Below are 17,625 nucleotides of genomic sequence, written 5' to 3'. Positions count from 1 at the left end.
AATGTAACAAGAATGCTTCAATGAATGGTGTGACTTAGGGGCAGGGCTATTGATTTGATTGACCAATGGAAGAAAATGGAAAATTAGTTTGAAAACAGTCTTTGAACAATTGACGAAATTGCAGATTTCAGCTTTCCCAGTTCCCAATTTAACCTGGTCAATTAACACAACTGGTTGGTTGCACACTGCAAAAAAATCCTATTTTGAGGCAAATGTTTTTAAAAGTCTGAAAATCTGTGTGTAACTTTAATGAAGGTCACTATCAAACACCTTTTTTTCTGCAACTAAGCACACTTTTTTGGATGTTTTTCTATTAGGGCTGTCCTTGACTAAATTTTTTTTTCTGGTTGACTAGTAGTCGTTCATTTTATGCATTAGTCGAGCCTTTAATTGCCTACATAACCTAATAAGCGCTTAAGCGCACGCAAAAAAAGTTTGCCACAGCACACCAGCAGATATAATAATTATGAACGTGTCAGGGAAAAACAGCAAGAAGAATGCATGAACGTTTTAATAATTTATTGATAAACTAGTGCTTTCTTTGTTTTCGTTTTAATCGATGAAGTCGACGACACAGACTGGTCATCTCTGCAGTAGTGGAGTGCCTGTATGCCCTTTACATACGGATTACATAATAGGAGAATATTTGTTTTCCATTTGAATTCGTTCTTTTGAAAGTAGACATTTCACTCTCTATAGATATATTTTTCATGTCTGTACGGCAAGTATACACAGAGTATTGCTTAATATTTTGTTTTAAATGCAAGTTCAGAGACCGAGCTTTGCTTTCATTATTTTACAAAAGAGCAACGTTTCGTTGCTATTCTCAGTGCACACAAATAAATGTAGAGTCTTTACAGATTCATAAGATGTATTAACTCTTATCTGTATGACCAAGATTCATGCTACTATTCAGCTTCCACACTCCGCACAGACACTTCAATAGCGCACATTTTTCTAGGTTAACATTAGATTGAGTGGCCATGTATTGAGTTGCTACTACTTACATATTTCAGATGAAAAGCCATATTTGAGGTTGATGAATGATAGGTGAGCTTTTGGATGTTCTGCCCAATGTACTATATTACCACAAACACTGCAACTTTTTTCTCTGCGACTAATAAAATTTTGGTCAACCAACCCCTTTTTTTTGTCAACTAACGGTTAGTCGACTATTAGAGGGCAGCCCTATTTTCTATAACATTTAGTTTTTATATGTGTACAACTGTTCAGAACTGTGCTAGCTAACCATATGCTGATTAGTATCTTTGAGCTGGGTTCAAAAGTATCTAAAATTGTCACTACCGAAACAGTCACGTGACATTGTTTTTTTAGGTGTTATTCCATAAAATGTAGTTTTTATGTGTGTACCACTGTTCCTTGCCACTACTGTAACAGTCACGACTGAAACACGTCAGTATGGTTTTGGTAGTGACAAAAGGGCACACATAATCCTTTATTTGAGGGGAAAAAACTAAATTTTAGTACAGTTATGCAAATTTTTTGTATGTTTTAGTCATGTTTTAGTATGTAAGTTAAGATTCAGTAATGTGATGTGGTCGTTACCAAAACATTAGTGTCATAACGAAAATGTCCAGTCACAACCAAAACATGGGATGTTTTGTCAAAAATAAAGTATACTGAATTATCAACTAAGATGTTATGATAGTGTTTGGTTCAGTGTATATTCAAACTAATGAATCCTTAAAGGAGTAGTTCACTTTCAGAACAAAAATGTACAGATAATGTATGTACTCACCCCCTTGTCATCCAAGATGTTCATGTCTTCCTTTCTTCAGTCGTTAGGAAATTGTGCTTTTTGAGGAAAACATTTCAGGATTTCTCTCCATATAATGGACTTCTATGGTGCCCCCGAGTTTGAACTTTCAAAATGCAGTTTAAATGCAGCTTCAAAGTGCTCTAAATGATCCCAGCCGAGGAATATCTAGCAAAATGATCGGTTATTTTCTAAAAACATTAACAATTTATATACTTTTAATCTCTAAACAGTACACAAAGAGCTAGACAAGCTGGACATTTAAGGTTAAAAATTAAAAAACTGTAATTTTTTTTTTAGAAAATAACCGATCATTTTGCTAGATAAGACCCTTCTTTCCTCGGCTGTGATCGTTTGAAGCTGCATTTTGGAAGTTCAAACTCGGGGGCACCATAGAAGTCCATTATATGGAGAGAAATCCTGAAATGTTTTCCTCAAAAAACAATTTCCTTAAGACTGAAGAAAGAAAGACGTGAACATCTTGGATGACAAGGGGGTGAGTACATTATCTGTAAAATTTTGTTCTGAAAGTGAACTACTCCTTTAACTTTGAAATCAGTATGATCAACTTTTTTTTTTTTGCCTTTTACAAAGAAAATTTTAATTCAATATACAACAAATCTCATAAATCACACTTAAAATATTTTTAAAATTGTTATTGATGTACTTCTGAGAACTTTGTAATAAAATAGCAAAAAATATATTTAGGTAGATGTAAGTAAAATCTTAAAAGGTCAATGTAACCCTTATTAAATTATACATTACTGAGTTTCGGTAGTGACAAATTTGGGAACAGGAAAAATATTCCAAAACTTTCTGAAAATACAATACAAAAATTAACTGCACAATTACTAGAAATGTGTACCTTGTATATTATATAATTTGCATACATACACAATTTGTGGAATTCTGTAGAATGGCCCATAAATCATTTTTTTGGTTTGTTTTTTTGTCAATAGAATTGTGAAGTGTTACCATAATTGGCATCAGTGTGAAGATTTCTGGGTGTTTTCTGATTGTAGGTGATCCGTAAAGGTGAAGTGAGTTGCTGCTGGATCTGCACTACGTGTAAAGATAATGAATACGTTCAGGATGAGTTCACGTGCAGAGCTTGTGAGCTGGGTTGGTGGCCTGATGATGAGCTGGCAGGTAAGAGACTTGTTTACATTTATTTCATCCTCCTAATTATCCACACAGAGCTCTTCATTTGAACACTTCGACCACTATTTCATTGAGAACAGCCTAAACTAGGTTTGCTATATTCCACCAACATTTATGCTTTAGATTCTGTTCTTTCGGCTCCCCTCCTATCACTCCTCTCTATGCCCTTCGCATCCTCCTTACCCAACACCCAACACTTTCTCTCCCTCTGGGCTGTGAGCCGCGCGTTATTTTGACAGCTCTTTGCAGCAGCGAGCAGAGCTGGATAACGGTGAGGTTGGAATCCCATTAGTACCCAGCAGCCGTGTGTCAGGCTCAACAGTTTCACCACGGAACCTGAGCAGCAACAGGGAATTCTGATTACCAGAGAGACAGACTGATCTGAAATAGAGAAAAAGCTCCGTCATAGTGAATGAGCGAAAGAGAGCCTTCAAGGATATATAGAAGCCTTTGTCATAAAGAATGTGAGTATTCATAGAATCCATAGAAAGAAATACACACAAAAGTAGGGTATATGAAGCTTAAGGGTCAGTGATATGACGTCAGTCTATTCACTTATTTGAAAAAATATATAAAAATGCAATTCATACACCACTGTTTAAAAGTTTGAGGTCAGAAAGATTTTTTAAAATGCTTTTACAAGTTGTCCGTTATGCTGAAGGCTGAATTTTATTTCACAATAAAAAATAAAGTTTTATTGTGAAGCATTAAAACAGTTTAAAATAACCGTCTTCTATTTTGATATATTTCAAGTTATTTCAGTGAGGGCAAACCTGAATTATTAAAGATGAAAACAGCTGTGTTAAATAATATTTTTGTGGAAAGGGTTCTTAGACAAACAGAAAGTTCAAAAGAACAGCATTTATTGGAAATAGATTTTGTAACAATGTAAAAGTCTTTAATGTCCCATTTGATCAATTTAATGCATCCTTGCTGTATAAATAAATGCATTAAACAACTTTACAACTTTGCAATGGCTGCATACAGTACAATGACTTAAATGTAATATTATAATAAAGAAAGCATCAATAAAAAAAATAAAATTAGAGTAAAAAGCATAATTAAAAAACATTGAAAAATTTTTCAATGCCATATGAAACCAGTTTATTTTTAAGTAGATTTTTTTTTTTTTTAAGATTTTGGACACTTCTGAAAAAGTTTTCAAAATTTTGCAATGCTATATGAAACCAACAAGTTTTTTTGTTTACTAGATTTTTTAAAAGATTTTGGACGCTTTCGAAAATTTTATCTTCAATGCCATATGAAAATAAAAAAGATTTTAAACTAGATTTTCTGAAAGATTTTGGACACTTTTGAAAAAGTTATCTAAATTCTTCAATGCCATATGAAACCAACATCTGTTTAAACTAGATTTTTTGAAAGATCTTGGACACTTTTGAAAATGTTCTATAAATTGTTCAATGCCATATGAAACAAACAAGGTTTATTTTAAAGCTAGGTTTTTAAAAAAAGATTTGGACACTTGAAAATGTTATCTAAATTTTTCAATGCCATATGAAACCAACATTTTTTTTTTACTAGATTTTTTGAAAGATTTTGGACACTTTTGAAAAAGTTATATACTTTTTTCAATGCCATATGAAATCAAGTTTTTTTTAACTAGATTTTTTGAAAGATTTTGGACACTTGAAAATGTTGTCTAAAATATCCAATCCCATATGAAACCAATTTTTTAAACTAGATTTTTTTTTTAAAGATTTGGACACTTGATGTTGTCTAAAATATCCAATCCCATGTGAAACCAATTTTTTAAACTAGATTTTTTAAAAGATTTGGACACTTGAAAATGTTATCTAAAATTTTCAATGCCATATGAAACCAAAAAGTTTTTTTTACTAGATTTTTTTTTAAATATTTTGGACATTTTTGAAAATGTTATCTAAAATGTTCAATGCCATATGAAACCAACATTTTTTAAACAATTTTATTTAAAGATTTTCTACACTTGAAAATGATATCTAAATCTTTCAATGCCATATGAAACCAACATTTAAAAAAAAAAAAAAAAAAAGATTTTCTACACTTGAAAAAGTTATCTAAATGTGTTAATCCCAAATGAAACCAACATTTTTATTAAGATTTTTTTTGAAAGATTTTGGACACTTTTGAAAATGTTATCAAAATTTCCATAGGAAACCAACAAGGGTTTTTTTTACTAGATTTTTTTGAAAGATTTGGACACTTTTCAATGCCACTGAACCTTAAAACTATGTTAAGGCATCAAAACTCACACACACTCACAGTACATATACCACATGATGACACCATACAATCTTTGCCAAGAAGATTGGCAGATCCATAAATCTAACAATCCTAAAATTTTGTTTTCATCCCGCTCATTTATTTTCCATCCATCTTGACCTCCTATCTCCTTGTTTTATTCCAGAATGCAAGCCTCTCCCGCTCAAATACCTGGAGTGGGGCAGCGTGGAGTCCATCGTCGCAGTTGTGTTCTCCTGCGTCGGTATCCTCATAACTCTATTCGTCACGTTCATCTTCATCCAGTACCGTGACACGCCGGTGGTGAAGTCCTCCAGCCGTGAGCTTTGCTACATCATCCTGGCAGGTATCTTCCTTGGCTACATCTGCCCCTTCACTCTCATCGCACGACCCACCGTGATCTCCTGCTACCTGCAGCGCGTTCTAGTGGGCTTGTCGTCCGCCATGTGCTACTCCGCCCTGGTAACCAAAACCAACCGCATTGCACGCATCCTAGCAGGTAGCAAGAAGAAAATCTGCACACGCAAGCCCCGCTTCATGAGCGCCTGGGCGCAGGTGGTTATGGCCTTCGTCCTGATTAGTTTCCAGCTGGCCGTGGTGGTTACGCTGATGGTGCTGGAACCCCCCCACCCGGTGAAGAGCTACCCCAGCATCAGGGAGGTGTTCCTCATCTGTAACACAAGTAACGTGGGCGTAGTGGCTCCGTTGGGTTACAACGGCCTGCTCATCATGAGCTGCACCTACTATGCCTTCAAGACCCGCAATGTGCCTGCCAACTTCAACGAAGCCAAGTACATCGCATTCACCATGTACACCACCTGCATTATCTGGCTGGCTTTTGTGCCCATCTACTTCGGCTCCAACTACAAGATCATCACCACCTCCTTCTCTGTCAGTCTCAGTGTTACTGTAGCACTGGGTTGCATGTTCACACCCAAGATGTACATCATCATCGCCAAGCCAGAGCGCAACGTACGCAGCGCCTTTACGACCTCGGATGTGGTCCGTATGCACGTGGGCGACGGGAAGGTGGCTCCTTGCCAGAGCAACAGCATTCTCAACATGTTTCGCAGGAAGAAGAACAGCAACAACGCGACCAGCAGCACCAAGTGAGTGACAGATAATAATAGGTTTGAGTCACATTTCTTGAAATATCAGCTAAATGCACATACAGGCTATGAAACGTATGGAAATCAAATAATAGTATTTCTTTCTCAGTAGCACACCAACATGTTGGACTGCAGCGATAGCTCTGAAAGTGTTCTTTCTAGCATGTGTGTGTATTTGGGTTGTCTCTCCTATGTTTTTCTACCTGCTGCAAACCAAGAGTATGTACGTAGCGTTTCGCTAGAGCCAGACACTATCCAGTCGTCCTCTATCTGTGCTGAATCCTCGTCCAAAACTTAACCTAATTTTCATCAAACTACCCATCCACTTAGTCCCTCTTTCCTCCCCAGTATTAACCCACTTTTCAGTGTGCCTCCTCCCCTCATGTCAAACCTTCCCCTGACTAAAAATTTAACCCAGTTCTTGCAGAGGCTGTAGCTCCCATATCCAGTTCCCATCTAATGCCCCGTTCACACTGATAGCGATTTTGTCATTGTAATGTTGCGTGCTAATTGAAGTTCCTACTGCTGGATCTCTCAACATTGAGGGTGGGCTTTAGAAAATCTGATCACAAATGAGATTTTGATAAGGAATCTGGCTGCTAAATAGTAACATTAGAACATTCGGATTAGTTCACACCTAAATTAAAATGTTCTTGATCATTTACTCACTCCCGTGTCATCCAAGATGTTCATGTCTTACTTTTTTTCACTCTAAAAGAAATTACGGTTACTGAGACTTTTATTCCTTGGCTGGGATCGTGTAGAGCCCTTTGAAGCTGCATTGAAACTGCAGTTTGGACCTTCAACACTGTTGATCCCCATTGAAGTCTACTACATAGAGAAAAATCCTGGAGTGTTTTCCTCAAAATGTGTCATCCAAGATGTTCATGTCTTACTTTTTTCACTCAAAAGAAATTACTCTTTTTGAGGAAAACATTCCATTTTTCTCCATATAGTGGACTTAAATGAGGATCAGCGGGGTTTAAAAGTCCAAAATTCAGTTTCAGTGCAGTTTTTAAAGGACCCTACATGATCCCAGCTGAGGAATAAGGGTCTTGTTTAAAGAAACTATCAGTCATTTTCTAAAAAAAAAAAAAACAATTATATATTTTTAACCACAAATGCTCATCTTGCACTAGCCTTGCACTAATCGTGTTGAAAAGGTTGCTTGGTTAGTTCTGTATCTTTGTACTCCGGTTCAAAAAGGTATAGGGTGAAGGTATAGGTATAGGAAAAAAAACTCAGCTAATTTTCTCCTCCAACTTCAAAATCATAGCTTTTTTGGTAAAGGGTGTTTTGACTTTCTCTGGACATTCGCTTGGTTAACACTGGGTTGATATTTCCGCCTATGTGTGAGCTTTCCAGTGTGACTACATAATGCGTGGAATGTAAGACGAGCATTTGTGATTTAAAAAGTATAGACATTTTTATTTTTTATGCTTTTTTAGAAAATGACAGATCGTTTTGCTACATAAGACTGTAGAGCCCTTTGAAGCTGCAATTTGGACCTTCAACACTGTTGATTCCCATTGAAGTCTACTACATAGAGAAAAATCCTGGGATGTTTTCCTCAAAAACCTTAATTGTTTTAGTCTGAAGAAACAAAGACATTAATTTTTTTGGACATGAATATCTTGTATAATCAATAAGATGAACGATTATGCATGAATCAGACTTGTTGCTGCTCATTTGCATAAGCATAATATAATCTCATCTTTGACATGTTACTCGATGCCACACTGAGTTGATGTTTATTTGCATAAATGTAAACATTTGTAGCAATTTTCACTCTTGTCTGTACCCGCCTTGTCAAGATATTATTTGTTGCTACATCAATGTCTGTATAAACTTCTCTCCTACTGGTATCAGCTTGTTACTACATTGATTCGCATACATTGACTACCATTGGTAGTTGACACATTGAGTCCTTGAGAGATCACTTGGTATTCTTTACATTCATTTCTTTATTTAACCAGGTTAAAAACCCACTGAGATTAAAATGTCTTTTACGAGAGTGACCAGCAACAAATGAAGCAGCAACAAATAACATCAAATATACAAGTTTACATCATAACACAAAACACAAATCAAAGATCACAACAAGAGTTTACCAGAGAATAAAACACATAGTTTGTGAAAAGTAGCTTAAACTCATTTAATGATAGATAAAATGCTTTGTAAATTATTTCAAGCCAAAGTAGCATTATATCCAAAATCCCTTTTTCCTAGCTCTGTTTGAATCAGAGGAACTTTAAAATATAACAGATCATTTAAACGTAGTTTGTAACATACTTTTGAATTAGAAAATCTGAAAGACAAGAAACAATACCAATTAAAACTTCTTTAGGGATACAACAATGGTAACTCTGCCTTCTCATATAAAGTGCAGTGATGTGTTTGATAACTACAACTAGTAATAAAACATTAAATCACTGCTAATTTGCATAAACTTTACTCCTATTGGTAGCCACTGCATTGAGTCACTGCATATTTGCATAAAGTTAATCTACTCTCAACTTTGATGCATTACTAGACACCTCATCAAATCAACGCTTGTTTGCATAAACCTAAACTTTAGCATAAACTTCCCTCCCATTAGTAATCACTGGTCACCGCATCAAGTAGTTGCTCATTTGCATAAACATAACCTATTCTCAACTTTAACATATTACTCGATGCCACACTGAGTTAATCTTTATTTACATTATTATTAAATGTAAATTTTTGTAGCAATTTTCACAATCGTTGGTACTCGCCATGTCAAGTCGCTATTTTTTTTATATCAGAGTAAATGCATAAACTTCACTCCTATTGGTATTCGCTGGTTTATTTGCTGCACATTTGCATGAACATAAATGTTTGCATAAACTTGAATTGGTAGTTAATACATTGAGTCCCTGCTCATTTGCATGAACTTGAACTTTTCTTAACTTGACAAATCACTTGGTATTCTTCACATTAAATCACTGCTCATTTGCATAAACTTGACTCCTGGTAGCCGCTGCATTGAGTCACTGCTTATTTGCATAAACTTAATCTACTCTCAACTTTGATGCGTTACTAGACACCTTATCAAGTCAACTCTCTTTTGCATAAACCTAAACTTCAGCATAAACTTCCCTCTCATTAGTAATCACTAGTCACCACATCGAGTTGCTGCTCATTTGCAAACATAACCTATTCTCAACTTTGACATGTTACTTGATGCCACAATGACTTAGTATTTATTTGCGTAAATGTAAACTTTTGTAGCAATTTTCACTCTTGTTGGTACTCGCCACGTCAAGTCACTTCTTATTTGAATCAAACTCCTATTGACAGTCGCTGGTTGATTTGCGGCACGTTTGCATAAACTTGACTCCCATTGGTAGTTGACACATTGAGTCCCTGCTCATTTGCATAAACTTTACAGACCACTTAGTATTATTCACATTAAATCACTGCTCATTTGCATAAACTTCACTCCATTTGGTAGCCGCTGCATTAAGTCACTGCTTATTTGCATAAACTTAATCTACTCTGAACTTGAACGCGTTACTATACACCTTATAAAGTCAACGCTCTTTTGCATAAACCTCCCTCTCATTAGTAATCAAAATAATAAAAGTAATAAAAATAACTAAGCACTGAAAAGGTGTGAACACAGTTATTTTTGCACCTGACTTTATTGAATATGCATTTGTAGGAGTTTCCTATTCAGATGAAAAATTTATGGGAGGAGATAATTAAAATGAATCACGCAATTTACTAATGTTTGCGCTCATCAAATTACTGGTATTTGTGCTATTATTTAATGCCCCAAAAAATGTCTTAAGGAAGGCACTAATTTGCGTTCCCTTGGTAGATTCTGGCTGTGTCTATGTTCTTAAATATGCACATTGTCAGTAAATCACACACAGAATTCTTCCCTTCCATTTGCGCTTTTATGGAATTGCACTCTAATGCTAATTTACCGTTTAGTAAATCTGGTCATTGGTAGTTACTGCTCTTTTGCATAAACTTTCTACTCTCAACTTTGACACATTACTAGATGCCTCATCAAGTCAATGCTCTTTTGCATGAACTTCCTCCCATTGGTAATCGCTGGTCACTGCATCAAGTTGCTCCTCATTTGCATAAATTTTACTCTTGTTTGTATTTGGCACATCGCAGCTTATTTTCATAGACTTAAACTTTTCTCTATTTTGACCCATCACCAGTCACGCCAACATCACATCACCAGAATCTACCCACTCTCGTTGAAAATGAATGACTTTGTCACTTTGCCACTGCAAATCGCTGTCAGTGTGAAGGCCCCTTGATTCTGATGCAGCTTTCAGTTCTGAGGCCTCTCTGTCTGTTTAACTTAATTACACTAAGAGCGGACAGCGAATGCCATATTGATCTGAAACTGAGGGGAATTCCATGAAGCCCTTATTCATACTGCATGACGTTCAGTTTAAGCAGGGCAGCGCAGAGAAGGGATGGCAGAGAATGAGCCATCGTGGCTTTCATAATGCTCTGTAAGCAGGTCATTATGAGATACGCAGTTAGCATGTTTGAGGGATCTCTGTCAGCGACTTCATGAATTAACAGTGTTGAGTTCCGCATCGTGTGCTAACCCTAATCATGAGAGTTTTATGGCTGATAATTGTATGACTTGTATGAGTGATGACATGCATAATGACCATTTTTCTGTGATGTTCTTCTCTGTCTTTGTGTCGCATTCTGGCGTGTCTTCGTGGGAATAACGTTGGGTCTCTGTTTCATTCATAGTCCTAATGGAAAGTCTGTGTCATGGTCTGAATCAGGTGCCAGACCCCAGGGGAGGGGGTCGAGTGTGTTCCACAGACTGTCTGTGCATGTGAGGAGGCAAGCAGTCGGGCAGAGTCAGACGGCGGTCATACGACCCCTAACTAATGCCTCACAACCTCCCCAGTCTGAATATGATGTTGGCCTCAACGCAGCCCCCAACGGCTCTCATCCCGACAACAAGGATCTCTACAACATCAGCGAGGGGCACGACGGGGGTCCTCAACATCCTACAACCCACGAGGGAGGGGTCCCACCTTCCTATTCCCCTCCTAATTTAATAGACCACAGCACCGATTGTCCTCAAGGGGGGCTGGTGGACACTCGAAGCTCTACGGTTCCTGATTTTGACCAATTTGTAATCGGCACAGGCAACAAGTCAAGCCCCGTTGTCTATAAATCCTCCGCCAATCAGTTGCCTCTCCCCCTGCAAGGGGAAGCGTTCCCCGAGGAAGGTTCAGAAATGGAAGCTCTCGACCTCATTCAGGGGTTTCTGTGTGAGAGTGCCACCCAAGAAGAAGAGGAGGAGGAAGAGGAAGGTGTGGTGGAAGAGTTGGCACAGAGTAAGCTGACTCTCCTCACTCCGCCTTCCCCCTTCAGGGACTCGCTTCAATCAGGAGGGTCCATTCCTGGTTCCCCCGGCTCAGATAACAACCCTCACTTTTCCCAAAATATGAACTATACCCCAAAACAGAGCTCTTTTACGCTGTAAAAGCACACGCTCAGGACGGCGCTGTTTATTAGTTGATCACTGCAGGATATCATTCGCTTGCTTACTTATCTTCGTAAGTCTCTGTCAAATTGTTTCGGAAAGGCAGGAACAACCTTAAAATGAACAAATGGGACGTCCTGTTGGGAATATTTTTCTCCGAGGCGGTGCTGGCAGCATCCGTTTTCCAAAATGCTGCAGAAAGTTGGAGTGCCAAATATTATTGTGTCGCTGTGCCCGAAATCCGCTGGCAAGTGACATCACAACATTCCAGGAGTGATAATGCCAGCTTGCTGCTTTACTATTTCACTCTTAGCAGGATGAGACACACTTTCTGGGATTTTAAGCGCTTTCGAACTATGTAGCTGGACTTGGTTCTGATTCAAATGATTAGTTACTATCGCTAACACAAAAAACAATCATGGAAAACTGAGGGGTTTGGATGCACTGTAGACGATAAGTGCATAAGTGCAACACATAAGTGAATCGCATCTCATACCAGGCTGCTGTGTAACTGGTTTTCCATTTTTAAACAGTTTCAGTAACTGTGCACAAGTCAGAGTGAAACACGGAAACCTTGTGTGCACAATTAACCTCACTTGGTTGAGTAAACGTGGAGTTTCCTAGCTAAGGTGTTTTCCAATTTCCTTGTGGCTCCCACATGTAAGTTTCAGTGCTTTTGCTTAGAGAGTCAAAGGCAAGAATGCTGATTGTAATGTTAGGTATAGACTACTATTTTAGCTTAAATGTGGAGCCAAGGTAAATCAAAGAAACTGTGTTTTTCTTAACTTTACTTTGTCTCATGTGTGAACTCATCCTTGAAAAAGGATTTTGCAAACGTTTGTATACTGTTCTGCCATCTATCGTTTTCCACAAAGATGGTGTCTTTGTATTTCTGCTATATGTTTCTATGATTAGAATGTGAGATATTTGTAAGTTTTAAAAACGACGTCTTATAACTTGCTCTTTGTGATAAAGGGACGTACTGTATATGGTGGCACTGAAGCTGGAGTAACTTTTCAGCGACTTTTACAAACTTTTAAATGTTCCATTTTTAAACCGTAACTATGAGTAGTTGCTTCTAGTGGTAACTTGTAGCATTTACTGCCAATCTCGCATAGGATTATCACATAAATTTGCGACTGTAACGCTTTAAGTTTCACAGGACTATTAGAATGCAACTCTCGAAAGAACAATATTCTTGAATATCTTACATATTGTAATTGTTATAATGGATTGTAATATTAGGTCTTTTAGTGTAATTTGTTTGGAACAGAATCATTTGTTCAATGTAAAGTAACTGACAGATCACCTGTTTACATGGTCAAACTTAAAAATGAGGAAAATGCTCTTTTTGCCAGGACAAATCATGCTGTAAAATAAATATTTTATATCTAACGCTGTCTTTTGTTTTTTTCACCACCATTTTAAAGAAAGAGCTTGATGCTTTTATGAATTTGGAATGTTTATGCACTTTTATCTTTATATTAACAGTTTAGTATCAGTTTAGTTTTATTACGGCATGGTGTCATTATCTTTAATAACTGAAATGAGATTTTAATGCGTTACTTCATAAAAGCATCATTCTCTAACTCACACCACCATAAAAGCGAGTTATTCATATTGTAAGCACTCTAAACGGAACATCAGGTTTTTATTTAATCTTCGTGTTCGATTCTATCTGTCTTTGATCACGCCAAATATGATGTTGCGCAATCTTTGCATTCGAGTCTCGATGTTGAAATTCAAACTTTTTGTTTAACTTCCACGACTCAACAGACCGCAGCGCACGAGTCTCTCTCTCTCTCTCTCTCTCTGTGTGTGTGTGTGTGTGTGTGTGTGTGTGTGTGTGTGTGTGTGTGTGTGTTCTGAATTTCTTTGACCCTTAAAGCTCAAGCGTGTGAAAAGCAAAGCAATCCAATCGAGGCGTGATATTTCCGGGTCCTATGACTTATCAGGTGGTTGTCCGGTGGGAGGAGAGGGAGCGTGTGCTTTCTGTTTGAATGCTTTCCTTGCTCTCGTCTCCGAACCCAAAGCACTTCTCCAAACTGTGTGAGGGAGTAGAGGGGAAGTGGTTTCTCAAAGTTGCCAAAACTTTCCTCTCTCATAACTGACATTTGACAGCATGGCAGGCGGGTCCGTGTCGGAGTGTAAGGAGTATTTGTTTAAAGTTTTGGTAATCGGGGAACTTGGAGTGGGAAAGACGAGCATCATCAAGCGATACGTACATCAACTCTTTTCTCAACACTACAGAGCGACCATAGGAGTGGATTTTGCGCTCAAAGTCCTTCATTGGGATAGCAAAACACTAGTACGGCTACAGCTATGGGACATCGCAGGTAAGGATGGGTAAATGGAAATGTCTTACATCTAGGTTTCACTTAATAAACCTACATATACAGTTTGAAATGTTTTGTATATGGCCACTCTTTTAATAGTTACGAAAGTTTGTTGTAACGTTACTTGTCTCGACATTAAGTGAGCCTTCAGGCACGCACACGGTGGCACATGACTCTTCATGTAATGTTGAGCTTGAGAGACTGATGGAAACTCCGAGTTCATTCCGAGATTCGGTTCCTTTAAAATGTTCGTTTCTAAGAATCGTATACAGATTGATTAAACTTTACTTATAAATCATGACGTAATTGCGTCATCGCGTGTTCTCCATAACCTGGCGTAGCATATTACACGCGATTAACCGATTGAATAAAGATGATAAAAGTCAGAACCTAAATAATTTGCACTTACATTAAACATCAATATTTACTAGAGTGTTTTCATTGATATGCCGTATTGGCGGCACTGAACATAAACAATGCCACAGCCACTGAACCAAACACAACTGAAATTTAGCTGATTATTGCTGCTGAAAATTATTATGTTACGGACCGGGAAAAACATTTGGACTGAGTACTATAGACTGCCAAAAGTTATATAAAAAATCAAGGAGACCAGTGCAAAAAACTGTGAGGAACAAAAGGTGTTTGCGGTTGGCCAAAATGAACAAGGATTTCCAGGGCAATCTTGACAACATTCGTGTTTGTTCTTATCGTTTCAGGTCAGGTAGGTGAAATGTTAGGCTAATATCTTAATTAATACTGCTCTTACATGCCTTTACCATCTATTAACGTTAGTTAAAAATATATTGGGCAAAATATTGCGCTCTCCCTGCGTAAATGTCCTTCTCTATATATTAATGTGCAGCTTTCGCGTGTTTTTCAGTGGTTTAGACCGCATAAATTAGCAGAACAATGTATGCAGTAGTAGGGCTGGGCGATTAATCGAAAAATAATCGAAATCGACATTCAGAACCTATAATCGATCAAATGTTTCCAGGTCGATTATTTCGATTACTTTCCCTTTAAAAACAGTACCGCGTGTGGAGTCACGTGACCCCGCTCCGTTACATTACGTTATTCCGCCGACATGTCCATGGAGAGCTTAAAAAATTTACAGGATATACAAGAGTAATTTTGTTTAGAAGACAGTGCTTATTTTCTACTTTGAAAGTGCATTTTCGGTTTTCGGCCGAAAGACTTTTATCACCGAAACAACACGGCCGAAACAGTATGTTGACACAAACAGAAACCGCAGCCTGCACGTGCTTGTCTGAAGCAACACGTCTGCGGTGTGGACGTATGGAAAGACCCACGGATAGCGATTTGCAAAACTTGTTTTGCCGAAATTTCCAGAGGGGTTGTGTCTGCAGTCGTGCGTGCAGTGATAAGAGCAGATATGGAGACAAGATGTAGCTTTCAGTGAGTGAAAAACATTAGCTTTACGTTGGTGTTACGTCACAATATTTTAAAGATATGTCTTTTCATACTGTATTTTTATTAATATTTATGTTTTAAACCATGGAGGTGAGCCAATGGATATCACACAAGCAACGTGAAAACTGCGCAATGTTAAAATGAAAGTGAAAACGGATTTTCAGCATCTGACGTGCATTCTCTCAGAGACAATGAGAGACGATTATACTTCATATGCTGATATTAATTTAGTCCCCTAATATTTTCCTTGTGCCCTGAATATGGTGGGAAACGTATAAAAAGAAACGTATATTGTGCAAGGTTTGTTTCAGAAAATCGGTTCTTGAAATAAAGCTCTTAATTTTAATTGAAAACTGCAGTGTTATTAGGGGTTAAGAAAGTATTAATTATGATTTCATTAATTATGAGGTGTTAAATGTGGGGACTGAAAGACAAGAAATGATGAAACTTCAAAAGGCTATCCATTGAATAAATCTGAGCGCTGCACGTTTCAAAGTCATTTGTTGCGCTGCTTTGTATACCAGTCTGACAGCGCCTCCTGCTGGAAGAGAAACGCGTAGACTTGTAAATGTGAATTTTTTTTACAGTCTATGATGTGATGGATCCAGAAGATAATGTTATAAAAATGTAAACGATTAAACAATTTAAACAAAGGCAGTAAAATATATGTATATGTCAAGTAATAAAATACTTGATTGATAATAATTGTTTAAATTAATATAATTGATTTATTCTTTGAAACTTTAATATTAATGTATGCAATTGCAATGCCTTGATTCTAGTAAGATTAGTACACAGTCATAGCCATAAAAGGAATGGTACTAATAATTGGCATAATTCTTTCGGGGTTTCGGTTTTCGGCCTTGGTTTCCTCTTTTTCGGTTTTCGGTTTCGGCCAAGAATTTTCATTTCGGTGCATCCCTACTTGTCAGTGAACTATGAGGGCAAAAAAATAAATATTATATAAATATAATTAAATATAATTTTATTAATAAATAAAATAATCGTTCATTAATCGTAATCGAGTTAAAATGTTCAATTAATCGAGATTTTGATTTTAGGCCAAATCGCCCAGCCCTATGCAGTAGTACGTTTAAGTATCACCAATACATGTATGGCCGTGCATCTGGGTAACCAAAACGTGACGTAAATGCAAACCTTCTATTGTCTTCCCTCAGCTGAAAAAGTTAAATTAAAACTTACTTTCTTTCTAAGCCCATTGTTAAAACCGTCAAACAGTTGTAAACATATTTACAGGTCATTTTATTTGTAACATTTTACCACAGCATTTTAATGCGTTTACTATCAGGCCACTCGTCTGTTATCAAAACATTCATCATTTAAATCACTTAAAAATAATTTATTTTAAAATTCTTGATTTAGAAAACACCGGGACAGATTCATTCAGATTTGGGAAACGAATCTTTCACACCGCGTTAGTGAACCAGTTCAACTGTATCATTGAAAAGATCCGACTCGCTGAACGATTCGGACATCGCTTTGATTTCGGATCTGCTCACGGTTAGGCACCCTAAGGCAACTGAAAATGAAAAAGGGAAATCCTGCCTATTCTGACCTTTGAATAAACGCAAAAATCCAGTCTGGAAAGAATGCGCTGAACTTTATGAAAGCCCAGAAAAAGTGTGAGTCCTAGCTTACTGTGATCACGTTAGCGAACATAATTACTAACGCAATGTAGGTCATGTTGTGAGACCAGAGAGAAGGGAGGGGGCGATATGCTTCATGCCACTATAATGAATCTGTGAGTCTATCTAGACCTAATCTGGGCCAGAACGTGCTTAAAATGTTGCCTCAGTAAGAAGCTCACTGAGTTTTGAGACGCAGCCTTTATGTACGGAAGTTTACTATCATGTGAAAGTTATCAAATTCCACATATGCGTTATCTTTGTTGATTCCGTGGTACAAACAGACCCCACAGTACCAATGCTGTGTAACTAGACGTGCCTTTAGTGAAAAGGGAAGTGAAATCACGTAATAACCGAAACCTTGAGGTGACGTTATGGAATGCAAGCGAGTCATAAACAAGAATGCAATCTATTTTCG

The 17,625-nt window shown here is 37.3% G+C and overlaps 2 protein-coding genes across 4 annotated transcripts in view; both read left to right on the top strand.

Moving 5' to 3' along the window:
- The window catches only part of grm1a (glutamate receptor, metabotropic 1a), a 40,421-nt gene extending 27,235 nt beyond the window's left edge, over positions 1–13,186 (top strand). For 2 of the 3 annotated variants that reach the window (XM_073853131.1, XM_073853132.1), the window contains exons 7-9: positions 2,800–2,926; positions 5,346–6,288; positions 11,044–13,186. In XM_073853131.1, coding sequence (XP_073709232.1) covers positions 2,800–2,926; positions 5,346–6,288; positions 11,044–11,791 — 1,818 coding nt within the window. In that variant the 3' untranslated portion in view covers positions 11,792–13,186. The remainder of the gene's footprint in view (positions 1–2,799; positions 2,927–5,345; positions 6,289–11,043) is intronic. The other variant, XM_073853133.1, reaches the window with a different exon arrangement.
- Positions 13,187–13,772: 586 nt separating this feature from the next.
- The window catches only part of rab32a (RAB32a, member RAS oncogene family), an 18,392-nt gene continuing 14,539 nt past the window's right edge, over positions 13,773–17,625 (top strand). The window contains exon 1 of the mRNA XM_073816680.1: positions 13,773–14,127. Within this exon, the coding sequence (XP_073672781.1) occupies positions 13,914–14,127 (214 nt within the window). The 5' untranslated portion in view covers positions 13,773–13,913. The remainder of the gene's footprint in view (positions 14,128–17,625) is intronic.

The sequence above is a fragment of the Garra rufa genome, chromosome 13 (assembly GCF_049309525.1).
Source record: "Garra rufa chromosome 13, GarRuf1.0, whole genome shotgun sequence".
NCBI classification, from domain to species: domain Eukaryota; kingdom Metazoa; phylum Chordata; class Actinopteri; order Cypriniformes; family Cyprinidae; genus Garra; species Garra rufa.
This window is presented reverse-complemented; position numbering and strand designations above follow the sequence as displayed.